The sequence below is a fragment of the Erpetoichthys calabaricus genome, chromosome 3 (assembly GCF_900747795.2).
Source record: "Erpetoichthys calabaricus chromosome 3, fErpCal1.3, whole genome shotgun sequence".
NCBI lineage: Eukaryota > Metazoa > Chordata > Cladistia > Polypteriformes > Polypteridae > Erpetoichthys > Erpetoichthys calabaricus.
In genome coordinates, this window is record NC_041396.2 from 41,481,098 (window position 1) to 41,505,389 (window position 24,292).

The 24,292-nt window shown below is 38.0% G+C and overlaps 1 protein-coding gene across 2 annotated transcripts in view; it reads right to left on the reverse strand.

Moving 5' to 3' along the window:
- Positions 1-24,292, reverse strand: part of foxp4 (forkhead box P4) — a 239,519-nt gene that overhangs the window by 88,200 nt on the left and 127,027 nt on the right. For both annotated transcript variants that reach the window (XM_028796682.2, XM_028796680.2), the window contains exon 4: positions 8,562-8,684. In XM_028796682.2, the coding sequence (XP_028652515.1) occupies positions 8,562-8,684 (123 nt within the window). The remainder of the gene's footprint in view (positions 1-8,561; positions 8,685-24,292) is intronic.

Here is a 24,292-nt window from a genome sequence, read left to right on the forward strand (position 1 = left end):
AACATAAACTGGCTCAAACTTCAAAATCATTTGGATGATTAGTTATAGATGAGTAGGTCATTCATTCCTTTGTGCTTTGATTTTGTCTTATAGATTCTCACCTTTAATTAACAACAGCCACCCAAAGCTTCTATTTTTCATTATAGCGCAGAGCTGTGTCCCCAACATTATGTGTGTCTAAATCATAAAAATATATAACTGTGAAGTCACTCCTCTTTAGAGGCTCACTTTCTTCTTATACTGGTTCAGTTGCTTTTTTCTAATTCTAATGGCCTTCTGAGTTCCTCTGTTGTTAGTAGGGATGGAAAGGATAAAAGAAACTGGAAAAAGCAGTTCTGAACAGGGAACATGTGCCACCCCACTACAACCACCTTCAAGTGTACATCAAGCAGAAAACGGGTTCCCACCTCCACCTTGAACACATCTGTCATTCCTACTGCAGACCTCACAACTGTCACACTTCCATCATACATATCCTTTACCACTGATACATAATTGTCTGCCACTCTCAACTTCCTCATACAATACCACAACTCTTCTCTAGGTACCCTGTGATATGCTTTCTCTAGGCCCACAAAGACACAATGCAACTCCTTCTGGCCTTCTCTATCAACACCTTCAGAGCAAACATTGCATCTGTGGTGCTCTTTCTGGCATGAAACCATACTGCTGCTTTCTAATCATCACCTGACTTGTTAACCTAACTTCCACTACCTTTTCCCATAACTTCACTCTGTAGCTCATCAATTTTATCCCTCTGTAGTTAACTGCAGCTTTGCACATCACCCTTATTCTTAAAAATCAATACCAGTATACTTATACACTTTCCAAGATTGCATTAAACAATCTGGTTAAAAACTCCACTGCCATCTCTCCTAAACACATCCATACTTGCACAGGTACAGTATGTCATCTGAACCAACAGCCTTCCATTCTTCATTGTCTTCATAGCTACCCTTACTTCCTCCTTGGTAATCTGTTTCACTTCCTGGTTCACTATCTCATCATCATCTAACCTTGTCTCTCTCTCATTCTCTTCATTCATTAACCTCTCAGAGTACTCTTTATCTATTCAACACACTCTCCTTGCTTGTGAGTATGTTTCCATCTTTATCCTTTATCTCCGTAACCTGCTGCACATCTTTCCCAGATTGGCCCCTCTGTTTAGCTAATTGGTACAGGTCTTTTTCCCCCAAATTAGTATTTCAGTTTTAGGCAAAAACTTGGTCTCTTAAAAATCCCATTTCCCTGCATTATGAGTCCACCTCTGGAGTTCTCCCATGGCAAAATGCTCCAAAATCATTCACTGAATAAAAAAGAGTTAAGCATCATCATCAGCCACCGTGAATCCAAACAGAAGCATGGAGCCCGTTTCTCATGAGATTGTGCTGCTGAGCTTAGCACTGTATGTTCAGCTCATCAACATAAATTTAACAATTTCTGCAATATTCATTTTTGAAAAAGGGATTCTATGAAAAATCAGGGGCCACATGTATAAACGGTGTGCACGCACAAAAATGTTGCACACGCCCATTTCCATGCTCACTTTCAGATGTATAAAAACGATACTTGGCGTAAAGCCACACACATTTTCACGGCAGGGTCCCCCCTTGCGTATGCACTATTTTGCTATTTGTTTCCTTGGTCTGCTTTTCTTTTTTAGATTCACATCTATGATGCGGGTTTTATCAAATGTACCAAAATTAATTGCATATTGTTTACAAATTTAATTCATTTGATTGTAATCAATCTGTAACAATAAAATGGTACACAGAATTGCCAAACTATTCCATCTACCATGGCTGCTTTAGTGTTATTAGAAGACATTGCAAATGAAAGAATTAGAAGAGAGTGTGTATTTACATATGATGATGACTGGCTTCTAAGTTGAGTTTGATTTCCAAGAGCTATACTCTTAAAGCTGTGCGCTGAATTGGTGCCGGCTTTACAAAGGCACACTTTCAGGAATTGTGCTCTACCTGCTCCTTTGCAAATTCTGTCCACTCTCAGGTTGTTAACCACAGGAGCTTTTCAAGGTGAACTTGCTGATGATCGGGTATTTCACAAACATTACTGAGTCGCTCTATGCCAGCTGTATAGGATTGTATTATCTGCTTATCATCCAGATAGATAAGATTTCCTTACACTGAGGTTGAACTGGAAAACATAAAAATGCAATTTGCAGCAGTCCATTTTTCCAAATGCAATCGGATGGAGTGGTCTGCTGCATGCACATTGCTAATGCAATGGTGCTGGACAAGTTACATCAGCCAGGGATGAATCACTAAAAGAATGAGCTGGTATTATATCATATATAACTGGAGAACCTAAAAAAAACGGCAGCTCTGTACAGTCGCAGGTGCTTTTTCAAACTAGAGCAGCAAAACCCAAGCAGTCCTTTTAAGAATAACGAGTCACCTCAAAGTAAAGAGCAGAGAATCAATTCGTTGTGGCGCTCGGTGCCATCGCTACACTATAAAGGCACCTTCAGAGAATGAATTTGCTGATGTAAATAGAAAGCATTTCCACTCTAGTAATGTGGTGCTCTATAATGCCCAGAAAGTGTGTCACAGTTTGCAAGCATGTACCTGAAGAGATGTGCTATGATGAACCTAGCCCTGACTGACCAAATGAACAGCCAAATCGGACAGCATTACAAAGTAATTAGCAGAATGTAAAAACAGGTAATCAGAGGCAGCATTTACATTTTAACCAATTCATTTAATTTGTGGTCAGTATCAGATAGCACAGCCCTTATATTCCTAAGTTCATTGGCCACATCTCTTACAGCATTCACTATTGCATTTTATAACTCCTGAAGTGATCCAGTCAGCAAACAGCCAGGTGGCCTCTCAGCGGTTTCCGAGGCAGAGGTGTATGTTGTGGCGGGCAGCTGGGGGCTGTGCCCAGCCGGGACGCCAAGAAGGACCAGGAGAGGGACTATGCCTCCCCCGGACCATGACAGGGCAGCCGCCCTGGTCTGTGTGGGGGCCACGGGAATTGAGCATGGAAGCTCAATGCTATAGGGTCCCGTGGCCACCGCCAGGGGGTGCCCAAAAGACTGTGAAGACCTGGACGTCAGCACTTCCACCACACCTGGAGGTGCTGGCGGAAGTATTACCAGGGACACCTGGAGTGCTTCCAGGTGCTCATGCAGCACTTCCGCCACACCAGGAAGTGCTGCAGGAAGCTCATCAGGGGGCACTTGGAGCATGTCCGGGTGGAGATAAAAGGGGCCGCCTCCCTCCAGTCATTAGCAAGAGTCGGGAGGAAGAGGACAGAGTTCGGAGGAGAGGAGTGGAGGTGGTCAAAGAAAGGCATTGGGAGGCCTGGTCTGAAGGGTGATTGGTGTTGGGGCACTGTGTGCTGGACTTGGCAAGTGTAAATACTGTAAATAAACACGTGTGTTAGACATATTGGTGTCGGTCTGTCTGTGTCCGGGATGAACTTCCACAGTGTGCAGCCAGCACGGCACAGCACAGAAACATCATCATCAAGAGGGTCAGCCAGTGGGGTGTGACTCGCCTTTTCATGTCGACTGTGATATCTGAACACTTCTTTTTTCCTTTGGGCACTGTGCAACTTTCTGAACTTGAACTTTCAAGTGTCTCCAGCACACTTTTGTTGCTTATACCACTGCTTAAGCCAATAAATATACATCCTCTAATGGGCCCTGTGCTCACTGCCTAGCACTGTGGGGCTCCATTGGCATTTGCCATAAATACCAGAATTGTCAGGTCCACCACTGCCGCACTCTGCTTTTCACAGATGAGAGACGGTTCACCCTGAGCACATGTGAAAGATGTTAAAAGGTCATGGAGAAGCCATGGAGAATGTTATGCTGCCTGTAACATCGTTCAGCATGACCGGTTTGGTGGTGGGTCAGTGATGGTCTGGGGAGGCAGACATGTCCATGGAGGGACGCACAGACCTCTACAGGCTAGACAACGGCACCTTTACTGCCATTTGGTATCGGGATGAAATCCTTTGACCCACTGTCAGACCCTATGCTGGTGCAGTGAGTCCTGGGTTCCTCCGGGTGCACGACAATGCCCGGCCTCATGTTGGCGAGAGTATGCAGGCAGTTCCCGGAAGACGAAGGAATTGATACCATTGACTGGCCCCCACGCTCGCCTGACCTAAATCCAATAGAACACCTCTGGGACATTATGTTTCGGTCCATCTGACGCCACCAGCTTGTACCTCAGACTGTCCAGAAGCTCAGTGATGCCCTGTTCCAGATCTGGGAGGAGATCCCCTAGGACACCATCCGTCATCTCATTAGGAGCATGCCCCGACATTGTCAGGCATGCATACAAGCACGTGAGGGCCATACAAACTACTGAGTATGATTTGGAGTTGCTGCAATGAAATTTCTGCAAAATGGACTAGCCTGTCGCATCATTTTTTCATTTTGATTTTCGGGGTGTCTTTGAATTCAGCCCTCTGTAGATTGATAATTTTCATTTCTATCAAATGATGTGGCATCCTTTTGTTCCTAACACATTACCCAGTCCATATCAGTATAGATATCCAGAATATTTTTTCCCATTGAGATATATGTTTTCAAAGTGTTCCTTTAATTTTTTTGAGCAGTTTAGTATGTTTTCCTTGCCTCCTCTTCACATTCGCTGAAATTCTTCTCTTTTTTTCCACATGCCTTTTACATTTTTTTTAACCAAACTCTGAATGGAAGCTGATAATTATATTGATTTGTGTATTAAAATATGCAAAATTTGGGAGGAGTTGGGTGGGGCTGTAGGCACGTGCACGTGCGTTAAATTTCACGTTCATTGGGATTTGTAAAGGGGAAGTGCGTGGAACTTGGCGTACACAAAGATTTATGCATCTGAATTTTTTTGTGCATATGCACATTTCCACCTTTGTCTGTACGCTATATTTTAGTGTGAATTCTATGTACTGCATTATACATGAGGCCCTTGGTCATTAAAGCACATGTAAACACACTCAGTGTTAACAGGGTTAGAAAGCATTGTTGTCCCCTGAGATGGAGAGATCAGGCAATAGTTCTAGAAAATTCTCCGGTCTGAGAGGTGTCAGTCATGAGGGTGATGGTACAGCCTCATTAGATTCAGTTAGTCTGAAGCCATGTTAGGAAAATTATCCAATAAAGAATTCTGCTGTATGTATTTATCATCTTTCAGCTTTTTGATTTACAAATCTGCATAGGTAACCATACTACAAACAAAATCATAGTTGCTCTAGTAGCTGTGCAGAAACAAGCAACCAGGGAAGTCCAAGAAGTAAAGAGCATATCCTTTTCTGATTTAAACCTCATGAGCAGTGGAGGATGTGTGTAAGCCTAGTTTAAGACATCAAAATTCTTCATGGGATTGAAAAAGTTAAAGACTGATTGATATATTCAAGGATATGTATTGGAAATAATGAGAACAAGCATAAAGACAAGTCAAAGTATTGTGTCTTGTAGTTGAAGTAAAATATTTAAGTTCAAGTAGTGAAAAACAGAGATTTTCTGTAAAGTTTGATTTAATATGAATGACTGACATGAGTTGCAGTATAATAAGTACCTGGCACCGAAGAATGGTATAGTCTTATTGAGAACACCAATAAAGTGTGAAAGTGGTTCAGTGAATAGATTAATTTTAGTGAGACAGATGGTTTGAGGCATCTAACATATAATCAGACTAATAAAGTTAATACTTTGTTCAAATTAATATCATAAAATTTTCAAATTAGTACACCATAAAAACATTTTCCAAGCTGAAACAGAAATATTTGTCAAAGACAGGGTATTCACTAAGGTTCACAGATAGAAACTATTTGTTCCAACACACCACCTGGGTATCTTGATGAGCCCCAACAGAAAAAGTATTTATGCTCTCTCATATTTTCTCCACTGACAGACTCTATGGAGAATATCTAGGAGGTTCAGGGCAGAAAGGTGGCAATGTAATAGTCATCATGGCAGGTCCTTATCTGGGTACCCCTTAGAAATGTTCTACCTGAAGTAACTTTTACAAACATTTGAAAAATGTGGATAAATTTACAGATAATGCAAACTTATCATCACCATCAATCAAGGAGGAGTTTAACATGAATTTTTAGCATTTGATTTGCTGACACTATCTACAAAGTAGTAAATCGAAAGTAAATAGCCTGTAGCTTTTACAGAGAGACCATGCATTTCAAAGAGCACAATGCCCTGTCAATTAATCTTCTTAGGAAACAGAATCTTATGAATTTAAAAGTAAAAAAAGAAACAAATTAAACCTACCTAATATCTATCAATCACACACAAGTACAACACTGATTTGTAGTAATTAATTTGTTGACACAATAAATAGTAAACTAATAACCTGAAATTTTGCTAGCATGCCGATTATTTGAACAAATACTATATATGGCTTTTTTGGTTAGAGATTTGTAATTCCAAATAAAATGCTTTATTGATCACTGAAACTTATCCATTTAACCAGTCTTTCCACAAAGTGAATATTTTACATCAAAAGTTACTACAATGTCACAATTCTTCTTTACCCATCCATCTACCCAAGTACTATCAAACCAGCTATGACCACTACCTAAAGCATTCTTTACTCTCAAAAGGTGTGGCTTCTGAGCTCAAGTCTATTCCAGTTTTCTGATCCAAATCCCAAGCATTAGAGCATTCCAAACAAAGCTACACTTAAACTAGTATTTTTGGCTCTTAAACTGCTGTTATCAGCCAATTCTGGCTAAACAACCTGTGAGACACAGATTTCCTCAATTTCCATTGAGTCAAAAGGAGCATTGATCTACACACCAAACTCCTTGGAGCAACAGAGCTGCAAGAATGACACCTTTCAAGTTCTCACTTTTGTGCAAGAGCATAATATTATGATTAACTTCACCAACTTTCTTCCTTACAATTTAAAAGTGCCTCCAGCGCTTTGTATCATTAAAGCAAAACAACTTTCTGAAGTCCTGCCAGCTGCTGCTTCTTTATTTTCTTCTTCTCCTTCCACTTTAAACAAAGTAACATCTTGAGAAATCCACGCCTAGCTTGCATGAGAGATAACATGACTTCATTTCTTTTGGTACGTTAGGTCAAAAGGTGGGAGGGCGTTGTTTGCATGCGTGGCGCTATGTAAAATATTTGAGAGGCTTGTTCAAGAGAGGTGTTTGTTCATTCAAGTCCGGCTTGCCACTCCTCTTGCCCTGAAGTAATAAAAACATTTGAGATAACTGATGTCTTTTCCTGATGCGACTCAAAACATCAGTTTTTGTTTACGTGGTGGAAAAGCCAAGAGCTTTGTGCAAGATGTCTTTGCGGTCATGTAAAAAAAAAAACTGTATTGACAAACAGGGTGTGTTGCACCCTGAATGGGACCCTCCGGGTCTAGATAACAACACATCTGTTGGATAAAAGATATAGAGCAATAAAAGACATAAGCCTCACCCAGCCTGCCTGAATCCTCCCTCACCTCTAATTCCTGCTGTCAGCTTCTAATCCTTAACTTTGTCACCAAGGCAACTTGGAAGAAGCTGCTCTCCTTTAGGATCAATGCTAACTTCATTCCAGGATCTGTTCCCAATCTTTTAATCTGTTTACCTGTCTTTCTGTCTCAAAAGGTAATTTGCGGGCTCCCGAGATCCCAAATTACTAAGCGATAAAGAGTCTAACAGGGAAGTCGTAATCACTTCAAAACAAGGTGACGGTGACTCTGACAAGAGAGGTGATGGTGTACAACTATGGGTCAAAGATGGTCTTTCTAGGGGCAGAACAGGGGAACCAAAACTATGTTAAGGTTATTCTGGACTCTGCAGATTTGTAACGTAACAGCTTTGGGTGAAAGGAAATAAAGTAAAACAAGCAGGCTCATGTGCTTAGTGCTAGTCTATAATTAGAATGCACTAATACAAGGGTGGGCGGCACGGTGGCGCAGTGGGTAGCGCTGCTGCCTCGCAGTTGGGAGACCTGGGGACCCGGGTTCGCTTCCCGGGCCCTCCCTGCGTGGAGTTTGCATGTTCTCCCCGTGTCTGCGTGGGTTTCCTCCGGGCGATCCGGTTTCCTCCCACAGTCCAAAGACATGCTGGTTAGGTGGATTGGCGATTCTAAATTGGCCCTAGTGTGTGCTTGGTGTGTGGGTGTGTTTGTGTGTGTCCTGCGGTGGGTTGGCACCCTGCCCAGGATGGGTTCCCTGCCTTGTGCCCTGTGTTGGCTGGGATTGGCTCCAGCAGACCCCCGTGACCCTGTGTTCGGATTCAGCGGGTTGGAAAATGGATGGATGGATGGATAATACAAGGGTATCCTTTTATTTATTTACCCTACCAAGTAAAATGGATACAACAGGCTAACATCGACAAATACTCAAAACAAGCAGGCTAAAAATTTGTAACTGTTGCTCTTAAAGAAATGTACTAGGAGTAACGAGTAACTAGTAACTAGGAGTTAAGCGTAGCTTTCATATGTGTTATTGAGGTGCACTTATGCTGCATTTAATGACAAGAATGTGGCCTAGGGATCAACTCAACAGCCTCTACATTCATACTGTGTATTACTGAACCCTTAACAAGCTGTATTCTGTCATGTTTCCTACCTGCTGCAACATTAGAGCTTGCTGTTGCTGGAGAAGAGCCTGCAGCTGTGGAGGAGACAAGATCTGCTGCATCTGCTGAGGTGTGATCATCTGAGGGGTCATCATGGCCACAGACACAGGAACCTACAAAACAAAGGCATAAAGACATTGGCAAATTGAGAAACACAATACTCCAGGACAACCTTCACTCTAGAAGACAGAATTACAACAGACCAGAGAGAGTGTGAACAAAGACCAAATCTATAGGCAACATCCAGAATCATGTTAAAAAATAAAGGTTTTAAGTAACTTGTATAGCCAACAGTATGCCTCTATAAAGAAAGCGTGAAACTGAGCTACCAGCAAAATCTGCATCAGTAAAATTCCAGTTTGAGAACAGATGTGAAGACTTAATAAATTCAAAAGGTCTGTGAATGGACATAAATGTACAAAATAAGCTGACCCAGGTAATTCATGAAGTTAAAAATCTGACCTTCCAACACAATCTGTGCAGACATGAGAATCTATCGTGAATGTGGCCTCCTAAAACAATGTGACTGTGGAGGGTCATGAGCCGGAAAATCTGTAAAGGATGTGAACTTTCACCAGAGTTTGCTTTATAAAAACACAAAACCTCCACTTTGAGTGCAGATTTGACCTTATACAATAATCTTCCTCAGTAAAGTCATGACCTGACCAGTCTGAGTGTAGATGTGACCGTCCACAATAATCTGTCTTTCCAAAGACAAAAAAAGACCAGTTGAGTATACAAAGTACTACTAAAACAATCTGCTCACACAGTGTCACCAGCTGATCAGTTTTTAGTCAAAGGATTTAGCTTCTAGTGCATTCTACTGACTTAAAGTCTTGTTTTGCACTCTTAGTATAAACTAGCTTGTAAGCCCATGCTGTAAAAAGCCTGGGGTCCTAGAAACTATTGAAATTGTCACAAAAAAAATTGAAATGTAGAGATGTCAGGTAATTGAAAGGAACTACCCTGGGCATCTCTCTCCTAGGATGATTCGTTTTGCTGACGCACTCGCATCGCCTGTGCAAAAGTAAAAGGGATATCGCTTTTCCAATCTTAGCAGCTAAGCGACTTTGTCTTTCTTCTGAGGTTTCATTTTGCTGACGTGCTGGCCTTGCTTGTGTTATTAGTGGCTAAGCGAGTTTTCTGTTTCCTCAGTGGTGGAGCCCTTACCCTGACTCCACCTCTCACTTCCAGGCCGGACAGACACACACACTTCCTTGTGTAGACGTTTATATATAAGATATGTCCATACTCGTTTGCATCAGCAAACACATGAGCTGACCACTATGCATGTGAACATAATTTCTACTATAATCTAGTCCAGCAAAACCATGAATTTAGTTGTCTACATTTCTAGAACAATATGACCCAGTAAAGACACAAAAGAGCCACACCAATGATCAATGATATTTCCTCTTATAACAATGTGTCACAAGAAAGTAATGATATGTCCAGTCTAAGTACTTATATAACCTTTCAACGAAATCTGCTCCAAGACAGACTTAAGATCACCTCCTAAATTAAGTGTTAAAGAGGCGATCTGCCCCAAGGAAATCATTAGCTGGTCAGTCAGATCTTGGATAGGAGCTTTTAGCATGTTCTAGACTTGAAAAGCCAAGATTCAGTCTTTGGGGAGGATATATTTTTATATGATAATCACCCATTTAAAACAAAGCTTTAGTTTCATGCTCTCCAGCCACTCATTTTATTTGTGGAAGAACTGCCATTCCTTTCATGTTGCTAACAAATCACTGCACAGGCAAATTAGGTTTCTCATTGCTTTTGCTTAAGTTCTTTCCTGCAGAACACAAAGCAAACTGCTTACCCGTTGTTTAAAGTGTTGAGTTGGTGTGTGGAGGACTTGTTTACCTGGCACTAAAGCATGCAAGGCAGGCAGGGGCTGGAAAGGGGGCGGTGAGGGTAGGCTGTTATCTCACATGTTACCTGTGTTAACAGACAGTACTGTTCGTTATTTCTGAATTACACAGAAAACTCCAAGTGTCACAGATCCGGCTGGAAAACAAGAATAAAAAGCTTGACTTTTCACCCATACTGCGCTACACTGTCTCCCTACCCACATATTTGCATTCATTTGCTTTTCTCTGAACGCATGACTGCTCATATTTTGAGAAGCCTATCTGTGCAAAGCCTGGGGGAAGAAAGAGCTGTCAGTTACAAATTAAATCTGTAAAGAACTGATTTAACTTTGTAAACAAGATTTCTCGTAAATAAGAACACTTCTCGCTTAAAAGGCAATGAGGCCTGCTTGGGGGTGGGGGGGTGGCTCTGATGTGATTTGAACTCCAGCATAGCACCTGCTGAGTTATTCCGCCTAAAGACAGGGCCCCCTGCAACGTCAACCGGAAATTTACACCCAGCCTTGGTAAAAGTCAGCATTAAAAGCAGGGGACCTCCAACCAAAAAAAAAGCAGAAAAAAACTCTGTTGCAGTAGTTTAAAGTAATATGGCTTATTGTAAAAGCACTGTTACTCTGTGTACTTTTTCTCATGAACTCAGCTGTTTATTATCCCTGTCACTGGAATACCAATATATCTGTGTAAAGTCTTAGAACATGTGCAGGCATAAAACTTAGTAAATATTTAATTCACACCTAATCATTTTAGTGGCATGAGGTATAGTGGTGGGCACTTCTGCCTTACCACTTCAGAATCCTGGGTTCAAGTCAAGTCAAGTTTATTGTCATGTGCACTTAGTATAATAAAATTCTAACTTGCATGGCTCCTTATGGCATGGCATGGCTCCTGTCTTTGTGGGGTTGGTAGGTTCTCCACATGTCTAGCCAAGATTTCTCCATATATTCGGGATCTCCATATCTGAAAGATATGCATGTTAGGCCAGTGCCAGCAGTGGTTAAGGAACTGAACTTCAAAACATTAATGCTTTTTTAATTCAGTTGTTCTCAAAGTGTTTTGGACAAAGGCCCACTTTGTCAAAGTCAACCATATAGAGGACCACCTATGGCCAACAGCCACTCATTATCAAAAAATTCAAATTGCAGTTATTGCATTCTATTGTACAGCTACTCGTGTGAAAAACACTGTAATGATCCAAGGTACAAAGAAGAAGAGTTGGCACACAAACTCAAATAGTGAGTTATTAGGCATGAAGAGGGCTTATTTTAAGAAAGTGTCTCCTGAAGAAAGAAAACAAAAATCCAAACAGAACTCTTACACTGCTCTTCAGTTTCTTTCTGTCAGGCAAGCTAATTCTTATACTTCACCAAACTCTACAAGCTACCATGTTGGCTCCTTTTTGTTGGTTTTACCTGCAGGTCTCTGCCTCTCAGGTCTGGGTGGCATTCACTGTCCCTATTTGAATTTCCTGACTACAATGTGCCTAACTCTGTCCACTTGGAGTGAAAGTCTGCATTAATGTTCAAACCTTGTTGGAATAATGTTTTAAAGACCCACATAATGCATAATAAAGAACTGAAAATTGTGTTATGGGACAAAGAGTTTGAAAATTAATCCATCAGAAGTATCCACATGGAATTGGCTCTTGAGGTAAATGTCACGGTGGATTTAACAAAAGAGTCCTGCATAGTGAAGGAGTTTGGTTGGAAAAGAGAGAGACTCTGAGTTTGAAGAAATGATGAAAGAGAGAAAGAATGGGAGCAACTGCTACAATCATACTGGTCCAGAAGTAAAAAGATGTTATCATCTACAAGAAAGTCAGATAAGGTACCCTGTGGTCGGTGTCTTAGAGCAATTTCATGTGGCCTTCTCAGCAAGAAAGTCCATTTAAGAAAGAAGACTAGGTTAGACCATGTACCATCTGGTACATGTTATGGACCACACTTTGAGAACCACTAATTTAATCCACACTTTGAACTATATGAATTGGAGCAAGTTACTTAGTCGCCTATGCACCACCTATTAAAAATTTTTCAGTAATCTATTTAGTGTTTACACAATGGCTTAATATGGTGTTAATTACAGAAAGTTACTATAAAAATAAAAACTGTTTGTTAACTTGGTACTATAGTGTATGGGGGAGTGTGCACTACAATGGGATGACATCCAGGCAGGGATTTGTTTTTGACTTACATCTGATGCAAAAAATGAATTGGTAGATGGATTATCTGGTATTGATGAGAACTATTGCTCTGCATCTTCCCCTGACTTTCTTCCTTATTTATTTATATTCTGCTCAGGATCAGAGGTATAAACAAACATGAGATGCAAAAGACCCTCACTACTATTGTTGTCTTCTTTATTTTTAACCTGTTAAGCAGCTCACAGACTTTTGACAAAGTATAAGCACAAATAATCAGTGTAACACTCCATAATTCACACATTCGTCCAACATCTTCATAATAATAATAATAATAATAATAATAATAATAATACATTTTATTTATATAGCGCCTTTCCCATGCTCAAGGCACTTACAGAATATAATAAAGAACGGCAGTGTATACAGTATATAGCATTGTACAAACCAGATAAATAAATAAAGAAGATTAAGACAGTGAATTCTGAAAAAAAAACAGACAACATAATTGATGGTCTAGCACACACATACAGGTTACATTGGCATCTTGACAGAGAAGTAAACTGAGAGAAAGGTAATAAAGTCAAGTAGAGCTACAAGCCTTCCTGAACAGATGAGTTTTGAGTTGTTTTTTAAAAGAATTCGTGGAGTCAGCTGACCTGATTAATTTCGGTAGGTCATTCCAGAGTCTGGGCGCTATACAGCTGAAGGCCCTGTCACCCATGGAGTGTAGATTAGTGAGGGGGAAAACAAGATTACCAGAATCAGAGGACCTTAGTGGGCGGGCAGGCACATAGTGATGGAGAAGGTCATTGATGTAGTTTGGCGCGAGGTTATTTAAGGCTTTGTACGTTATTAGTAGGATTTTATATTTGATTCTGTACGACACAGTGAGCCAGTGAAGACAGAGCAGGATGGGTGTGATGTGCTCGCTGCTGCTGGTTCGAGTAAGGAGTCTTGCAGCTGAGTTTTGAATAAGCAGGAGCTATGATATAAGATTAGAAGGGGCACCTGCCAGTAGGGAATTACAATAATTGATGTGGGATGTGATAAAAGCATGGACAAGTTTCTCAGCATTAGAGAAGGAGAGGAAGGAGCGAACATGGGATATGTTACGGAGGTGAAAGTAAGAACGTTTCTTAATGTGATTTATGTGGGCGGAATAAGAGAGGGAGGAATCAAAAATGACACCAAGATTTTTTACAGTAGAGGCAGGTCTGATGAGATCACCACCAAGATAGACTGGGAAGGAGCTAATTTTATTAAGTTGCATTTTAGTCCCAATTTGCAGGAGTTCAGTTTTATTGCAATTTAATTTTAAAGAGTTCTGCTCCATCCAGGTTTTAATTTCACTAAGGCAGGTTGTGAGCTGAGAAAGCTCTGATGAAGTTTCACTTTTAACATTGAAGTAGAGTTGAGTATCATCTGCATAAAAATGATAACCCAGTCCATAGCTACGGATAATATGGCCAAGGGGAAGCATGTAAATACAGAAAAGCAGAGGACCAAGGACAGAGCCTTGAGGGACTCCTTGTGTGACCGGCGCTGAGCTGGATCTGCTGTTGCCAAGACTAACAAACTCTTGCCTATCAGTCAGATAGGACTTGAACCACTGGAGGGCAGTGCCAGAGATACCCAGCATGTTCTCCATTCTGGACAGTAGGATGTCATGTCTGACAGTGTTAAATGCTGCACTGAGGTCTAACAGAATTACTATGCTGGTTTGTCCAGAGTCTGCTGCCATAAGCAAATCATTGGTTACCCGTAGCAGAGCAGTTACACAGCTGTGCCACGCCCTGAAACCAGACTGAAAGGGTTCCATCAAATTATTAGAGGTTAGGTAATTGGTGAGTTGGGAAGCTACAACATGCTCAAGAACTTTTGACAGGAAAGGTAAGTGGGAAATAGGCCGGAAATTGTTAAGATTGTCAGCATCAAGACCAGACTTTTTTAACATTGGGGTTACAGAAGCAATTTTAAAAGTGAGCGGCACAGAGCCAGTGTCAAGGGATGAGTTTATTATTGTTGTAACAGTTGGGATTATGGCATGAAGGCAGGATTTAAGTAGTGTGGTGGGGATGGGGTCCAGTACACAAGTAGTCAGCCTCATCTTACAAAGCAGGTTATTAACAAACGCAGATGTGACTGGTGAGAACTTAGAGAAGGAGCTGGATGGAGTGAAAACAGGGAGAGATATAAACAGATGATGTATTTACTGTATGTTAGTTGAATTATTTAGATCGTTAATTTTGTAATGGAAAAAGTGGAGGAATTCCTCACAGACTTCAGTAGAAGAGGTAGTTGGGCCAGATGCGGGTCATAGTGATTTCTTTCCAAATAGCTACATTTCTTTAGTCAGAAAAAGAAAACCACCTGTTACATCATTTTGTGTGTACCAAAATGTAGTCTTCCCATTAGATCACAAGGCCATAAGCTGAGATATCAGTGGTATAAGAAGACCTTGTTGTTTAAAGTTCAACTGCTTAGCTACAAGGTAACACTGCTTTCAGATAGCCTGTCACCTAAATTCATTAATTACAATCCTAAAAAGATTTTGTGATGATGTTTACTCATAAAAAAATTCATCATAATTAAAGCTGACTGTTATAAATTTGGAAAGAGAACAATTACAAGCTCATTTCGAAGGTGCCAAAAAGAAAAGAAGGAAGTGGGAGATCTGACTTTTTCAGCTCTTGGAAAGACGAATATAGAGAGAAGACACTTTATCATTAAATACAAAACTGCTTGTGTTTTTGTCAGTTGCTTAGAATATTAAGTTACTGAGTTGATGCGCAGGAGGAAAATAATCAATAGGGGTGTTAAAAGCAGGATGCAAACTTTTGTAAAGAAGGCTTCACAATCAATTTCACCAATTTCAAATTTACATCTTAACCATGAACAAGGTTCAAAAAAGAAACAAAAAGGATCTGAAATCAAATACATTTTTTTCAAAGGTAATAAAGAAAAATATAAAAACAACTGCATATACAAGAGACAGAAATTATTTTGAAGAGTGACACATGCACACAGTTAACATCCCAAAATCTCAGGATTGCACATACAAATTATGGACAGTCCATTTTTGCTTATAAGTCATGGCTATAAGATGACATGTTATTATTATAGAAAAAAAAGCAATCATTGGGATATACAGTACTTGGTTAAACAGTTTAACATTTAAAGCACAAGGTCCAATTTAGATCCAATAACCCACTGCTTACATGTGGTTTCTGAACCTTTCTTGTTAATTTACTGTTGTAACAATAAATGTGACTACTGTTTGAAAACGTCTTCAATTAAATATAAAACATCTTAAAGGTGATCACTGGAAGAAAGTCTTACAGTTTTTCTCGTTTTTCACCCAACTATCCAGTCTTCAAAGTTGAGAAAAATGAGAAAAAACAAAATAAAATAAAACATAAACATTATGTTTTTTTAATTGAAATGATAAGAAAAAAAAATAAAACATAAACATTATGTTTTTTAATTGAAGAAGCCATCTTCAGTGAGAGGCTACTTACACCCATGTTAGAGCAACTTCTTCAGGTGTCTGACTAGTCAGTCTTTCCCAGGAAACACGCTACCCTTAGCTAGGTTTACAAAATTAGTTCTATGAAAATGATTTCACTAATCTGCCAGTTTGACTACTGATAATGTATTCTTTTGATATCGGTATTATTGCTTGGTTTAATTTATTTTTTCTTGCTCTTTGTACAAAAATCCTCTCGCTTTTGCACTACAATAACACCTTTGTAACACCTTCCATCTTTATTAAGAAATACACGGAGCTGGCAGACATGACTATACTCACACAATATAGCAATGATATATGTTTGTCATTATTTTAAAGAACAAAATCTCAGTAATGTCCAATGTTTCAATCCTAAATTTTCCATTGAATTAATTAAGTAGAAAAGAAGTATTTAACTGTTTCATAAATATTCAAGTTCAAATTCAAGTGGCTTTATTGTCATACCATCCATAAACAGTACTGGAGCATACAGTGTATACAATAATAGTAGATATATTGATAGATAAATGAAATGTATTATTATTACCACCACCAGATATATAGATAGATAAATGAAATGTATTATTATTACCACCACCATTACTACTACTACTACAACTACTAATAATAAAAATAATAAAAAATAGGTAATGGATAGTAATAATTTAAACATAATAAATATATAAATAAATATAAGATAGATAGATAGATAGATAGATAGATAGATAGATAGATAGATAGATAGATAGATAGATAGATAGATAGATAGATAGATAGATAGATAGATAGATAACTATAACAACAACTAATAATAAAAACAACACTAGTAACAAATGTACTGCATATAAATAAACTACTTGGAGCAGATCTGACAGAAGGAGGGGAAACAGAGTTCCAGGTACGGCAGGTACAGTACCTTCTGCTAGATGGAAGTAGAACAAAAAGATCGTGGAACAGGGGGAGCATTCCTTCATAATACTAGAGGGTTTGCAGTTGCAATGCTTAAAAAAAGGGTCCTTAATGGAAGACAGAGAGTTCACAGTGATCTTTTCTACTGTGCATACAATCCATTGTAGGATTTTCATCCAGACAATGATGCAGCTGGTAAGAATGCTCTCATTAGAGCCCCTATAGAGTATGGTATAAATAGGGGGTGGTAGGCTAGCCTTTCTAAGTTGCTGAAGGAAGTGGAGATGATGTTGTGCCTTCTGGGCTATGTAGGGGACATTAACTGACAAAATAAAGTCAGATGCCAGGTGCACAACATGGAATTTGGTGCTCTTGACTAATTCCACCTCTGTGCCATCGATATGCAGTGGGAAATGGACAGCATGGTCCTTTCTGAAGTCAACAGACGTATTGTTGCACTTACACCAGTCCACCAATCGTATCTCCATTCTGAAAGTTGACTCATCCTCATTGCTGATATGTTTCAATAAATAATAATATATAGCATTTTTGGGTGAGACATGCATATTGTAAAAATTCTTTCAAATCATTAAAATCAGTGAATGAACCTTGCAATTATGTATTGTGTACAGCGTGTGTACAGTATTGTTTTGCCACAGACTGCTTTCACAACAAAGTGGTAACAATAAAAAGTATGATGACATATAACATCACCTTCTCAATTATCCAATTAAGAATCAAGGATAGAGGTTGGTTATTGGAACCTTTTCAGTAAGTATTGATCACAAGGCAGGAACCAACATTGGTTAAGGTTCCAGTTTAATTAATTTAATCTTAGTAAGTACACATTTAAGCCCTGGGTGCTATACATCATTACAAACTGAGAATAATTAAAATGTAAACTGCATACACAACAAATTACTTGTTTACAATAATTATGTTCCTAAAGTTTCCACATGAAAGACAACAGAAAAGAAATCTAGTTCCAGAGTTCAAATGTGCCAGGTCATATTATATCTATATAAATAGAGGCAAAGAGAACATAAAGTTAAACACAGAAGCTAGAAGCAATATTTTATCTAAGACAGAAGATTTTTTAAACTTACAAAATCTGATGGTTACAAGAAATGAGACAAACATTATATACCTTTAAATGAAAATCTTCTGAAAAATATTTTACACATGATACATTTTTGCATAAACTAAAATAGTTAAATTTAAATGAAATTCTCACAATGGCCACACATATGACCACAAACACAGCCCTTTAACTACAAGTTGTAGAAAAGGAACATGCTTTGCATTCTTCTTTGCCCAGAACCGACTTTGCTGACTTTCAGCCAAAATTTCACCCTACAGTGATCCAACAGAGGTGACAGATTAAATACCCTTCATGCAGGTACATGCATATAACACATTGGCCTTTGTCTAGAGAGTTGAATTTAATTATGCATCAATCCAATTTCAGTGACAGGGCTGGGAAAAGCCATATGCTGCCTTGACAAACATTAAGCTTTAGATGGGATGCCACTCCATCACAGGGTGCAATCATATTAATCTCCCCATTCTGCCATACTGTGCCACTTTACAGCCTGTCTCAATGGTGGTGAAAGGATTTGAGATAATATATTGGGTATGTGCGAAAACTTGAGACACAGGAAGAACATGATAATTCCACACAGTGGTAAAAGCAGGAAAGTAACACAGGCTTCTGAGTTGTGATCCAGCACTATTTACCACTGTTCTGCCACACAACATTATTTATAATGTAGTTTACTGTAATAGAGCCTACAAGTAAATGTGAGCAATTTGGTAGTCTAACACTCTAGCTATGCTATTCGAGATATTTTTTGCTTATTTCACTCTAAATAAAAAGATAATATATTTATAAACTCTTTTGAGCTAATCATGTGATCAAACAGAACTTTTTCATGAAGAAGAGAATGTTGACGGTGGTTTTAAGTGACAGAGGTAAAAACACTGAAATTGGTATCATAAGACAGGCAAGAGTCTATTAGGCAAAATTTCTTATCTAAGGAGCTAAACCAGAAATTGTTGTCAAGGAAACAATTAATTAATATCAGAAGTCCAAACCAAGAATATTTGTTTTTACTCCATTACATTATGATGGTCTTTCCTTTATTTTGTACATGAAGTACAGACAGTTCCTGCAGTCTTTCGTTGTTAAATAACATGCTGTCGGATGCGTCAATTGGCACAGGCATTGAAACAAAAAGTGAGTGAACACACAATGAAGTTATCAACAAATACAAACATACTGTAAAAAATTATTTTCAAGGAAATCAAAAGTAGAAACCCTCCAAAAGTAACAACAGGTAAATTCAAACTGCAAATGACCCTGACATATTAATTGTTGCAAATTATAGTAATGTGTGCCTATTGTTTCATTTGTTGAAAGCCTAAATACTTTGTTGTAGGTTACTTTTGTTAATTGTGTATGGCCAGTACAGACTAGCTCATTTTGTCATGGCACAACTTCAATCCAAAAAATGAATAGTTAATATTATACATAATAACGGCTTTTAAGTTTTATAGCAAGGGGGGCCAACTCTGATCCTGGACAGCCACAGTGGCTACAGGTTTTCATATTAACTATTTTCTTAATTGCTGACTAGTGTTTGCTACTAATTAACTTTATTTAACTTATTTGCTATTTAAGACTCAGACCCTTTAAATCAGGGCTGAGCAACGTCAGTCCTGGAGGGCCGCAGTGACTTCAAGTTTTTGTTCCAACCCAACTGATCATGAGAAATCATGTAGTTCTGATAAAGCACGTATTGCTCAAGTGACATTTTTCTGCTTCATTTTAGTTGTCCTGCTTATTAAGATTTTGAACCCTTAGTATCTTATTTTAGTTTTAAAACAGCTGTGTTCATTGTTTTAACTGCTCCTTATTAGTAATATGATGCAAATTACAAAGGAACCAACAGTTCTGCGTCTAGCTTGTCTCCATTTTCACCCGTGTGTATTCATCATTCACTATGTGGTTTAATTAAGTGCTCAGAAGAAAACTGAAGAGAAAGTGAAGAACTGAAAATTACTCATCAACTTTAGGCTTCAAATCACTTGGATGATACCTGGTTCATTAGAAAGGAAAAAATATATGATTTAAGAATAAACTGATATAGTAGAGTTAAAATACTAACAAGCCATGGAATTAAATAAGATATTTTACTGGTCAGGATTGGGTTCTAATTAAGCAAATGGGTTGGAACAAAAACCTGCAGCCACTGTGGCTCTCCAGGATCAGAATTGGTCACCCAGGTTTATAGTCATTATAAGATGCAGAACAGGACTTTACAAATGAGAGACCTTGCTGTTGCCACTTTTTCACAATATCTAACACTTCTACCTATCCCTTCCAGCTTTTTGTTGTGTTATCTTTTCTGACACCTAATGCTATCCAAGAACTGATTAACCCAAGCAAACAGAATGAATATATTTGTACATGCTGTATTATTTAGAGAAAGATTTGATGAACAAAAAAAAAAAGGTGTGAGGATGGTTTTGATGGCTTCCTAAATTCCATTATGAGCTGTACTTCACTTCTACATTTCCACCTGGCAAAATACACTTGAGTACTTGTGCCTGTGAGGCAGAAGGAAGATACTAGTGAAGGAGTGAAGCTAATTTTTGCATCTTAAAGGAAATTGACATGTAGCATTTTTTCATCTATTACTAATATATTCAATATCTCAGTTTAGAATACACAGAGCCCATAGCTGGTGTTAGTAAACATGACTATTAATAAAGGGATATAAAGTACAGAATTACAGGATTATAATTATGTGTGTATGTGTGTTTGATAGAGATATCTCTATTCATATTGTCCAGCACTGTCATGCTTTTGATTCACAGCTGGGGTGGTGGAGTTTGAATATCTTTGCCTCTTAGTAAGACAATTTATGACCCTGTATGGGTAAGTACACGATCAAGCTTAATGATGGTCTGACAGAAATGGATTCATGTTTTGGCTTTTGGCTATGAACATTTCATGTTATTCTCCAACCTTTAATGCAGAGCACTGCAAGCTATGGAAGGATAAATGCAGAAACATTAAATCCTATACAAAGAAATATTAATATAGTTATCTGCCAATGTGATATTTTCAAAATCTTGTTTACTCAAATTAAATAATTTGGTCTGAAATGGTCATAAGTTTATGTAACTTTGATGATGTCATGTACCTGTTGTGTTGTGTATGTTAATCTCAATGGGATTTCATTGTGCAGCCCCGACAATTGCACCAGCTTATTTTCCAGTACCGAATCACTTAGTAGACATGGGAGGTAAAACTCTGTGGATGGATCAGTCCTGGGGAACCTGTGTGGCTGAAGGTTTATGTTCCAACCAGTTTCACAATTAGTGAGTCATTTTATCTCTTTTAATTAGCGTTTTTGTTTTTTCTTGTCTCTTATTTTGAGTTTTTACAATTATAACACATTTAGAATATTTGTATTTTTGCTATAGCTTTCAATGCTGAACTCTTTTCAGTTGTTTTCTTATTATTTGTTTCTGTGTAATTTGCTCCCTTAATTGTATCCTAACAATGACAATTAACAATGAGTAGAAGCAGGCACCTCGGCAAACAACACTGAATACTGAAAGTCTGCACAACTACCATGTTAGACCCACTAAAATTTTCATTAGTAAATAACAGATTAAATAACGAGAACATCTGGAAAAGCAGAATGAAAATTGAAATGATAATGATGATGAACATCTTTTAAAAAATAAGACAGAAAAACACTAAATTATTCCCATTTAACACACTTTACTGCTTAATAAGTTCTAGGAAAAATTTACCAAACTTAGTTTACCAAACTCAATTTCAGCATTGACCCCAAAACATAGAAACTGTAAAATTGCATCTTGTGTAATTAGGATAGGGGCCCAAGTAAAAACATAGCTTGGTAGGAACAAAAACCTGCAGCCATGTGGGGTTTCCAAAACTGTGTTTTAGAACCACTGCTTTATATTTATGGTAGGTAGTCTGGTCTACTAGCTGAGGTAAACCACAAGGCTGGTTCAGTACCCACTACTGACTCACTGTGTGACCTGAAATGAGTTACTTACTATGCCTATGCTTCAGTTGCAAAAGCAACTGAACACTTATAAATTGCTTCGTAATTGTGTTCAATATAGAAACACACTTCAAGTAAGCAGTGGGTTCTGATGGGGTTGTATTGTATTTATTTGCGTGACTCAAAATGAGTCCCTTAACCTTTCTGCACTCCAACATAAGACATGTAAACAGCTGCTTTTATAATGGTGTTCCATATTTGAACATGGCATATAAAACAAAGTTTATGTTCATAAGAATACTGAAGCCTGGTGGCTAGGGCATTTGACCATTTTCATACTTTCATATTTTTTCTTCCAGGAGACATTGTTAATGGGTAGACACTATTCCGATTATCCTAAACAGTGGCAAAATCACAAAAGAAAACCTTCTATTGTGTCCCTCTATGTTCAAATTCTAAACAAAAACATCATTGCCAGAGTTTCAACAGCTTTCCAACTGATGAAGCATAGTGAAGAAAATGGAACCACATAATCAAAAATGATAAAGGACCACATTTTCTCATACCCCATGGCAGCACTTACTGTTTGTAGCTGGCATTTTAAATCTGATTACTACATAAGGTTTACATACAGCCTTAGTGTTGATGCTGTGCCTTATGAGCAGCTACAACAACTTTGGTATCGCACTGATATGGGAACCAGCTTTTGAAAGGGCAAATGGTTTCTCTTAGTTAATGTGTGAGAGTCTGTGCTAATATAAAACAGCACAGCAGCTCCCTTCTCAATGGAATAAGACTATGCATTATATACATATTAATGTGATATAATGTTATTAAATTAATTTTTTCTAAGTTACAATATGAACCTTAACTTTAAACTCTGTATGTACACACGCATCATGTCAAGAAGTTAGTAACTCACACACCACAATCATGAACAAAATTTTGAAAAAAATACAAAAATAGATGGTCACAATGTAAATATAGATCAAACACAGCTTTTGTATAATATTATAGTTAACTTACCTTGCTTATTCTATGTTACAATATATTAGAATAATTTGAAATGGCACATGCTAATATTAAATATAAAAAAATGGTTAGCTGAAACTGTTAACAAAGTAGTATAAGAAAGTAAACAAACTTACCTTAATAATTAAAAAGGAATTATTTCATGAATATTTTGCAGACTTTGTCTAGTTTGATGCTTTTGGTGTGTAGTGCTTTTCAACAATACTTACACTGCAAAAATTGATTACTGGAAGTGGACATAGAGAAATGGAGTAAATATGACCCACGGCTGACTAACTAACAGGTAGCAGATTTACCTGTTGATGTGTCATTTATAAATTTTGTGAAAAGGTTTAATTGAATACTACAGATAATAATAATAATAATACATTTTATTTATATAGTGCCTTTCCCATGCTCAAGCCATAATAAGCCATGTGAAACTCACCATGATTATGTGTTTGTCAGTAGTCCATTTGGACTAATATTTTAATCAAATCTGTAAAAGGCAGTATTTGACAAATAACTTGGAACGGCATTATAAAACATCACTGTATAAAACAAAGCGTTATCCTTGTTGGAAAATTGAGCTGTTGGCTTAAGTGATGGATAGTAAAACACACAGTTGGCATTTTAGCCCCCTTCACTGAGTAAAGTGCCTTCTCATTATTGTATCACTTCATTATCACTGCACCAGTTGTAGACATCAAAAACAAATGAAAGAAATCTGTAAGACAATATATTTAAGATTCTGGGAAAAAAGAAAACCAGTTGAAACATACTGCACTTGACAAGAACCAATGGGTGATATATGATATAAAAAACACTGCAAAAAAAGGTTAGTGTTCATGTAGGTAGTGTTGGCTACTGTTTAAGGAGTTGGCCTGCAAATTAGAAATGTGGAAACGTTTGTAATATGGTATACATGTAAAAACATTTGTAATGGTATTCATTATAGAAAGATATTGAATAAAACAAAGTTTATATTCATGCAGATTAAGTGGCCTACTGGCTAGGTTATCCATCAGTAAAGCATGAAATTTTTGTGACACAGTCATTTAAGTAGTTACTTCTACAGTTGGATAAAGATGAAAACAACTATAACATTCAGATTTATATGCCTTTTCAGCCTAACAAAATAACAGAAAATTCTGGATTATTTAAACAAAAAAAAAAAAATCACTATATGAACAAACCCACACCATAACAAGCATGGGTTCAAGTTATGAGG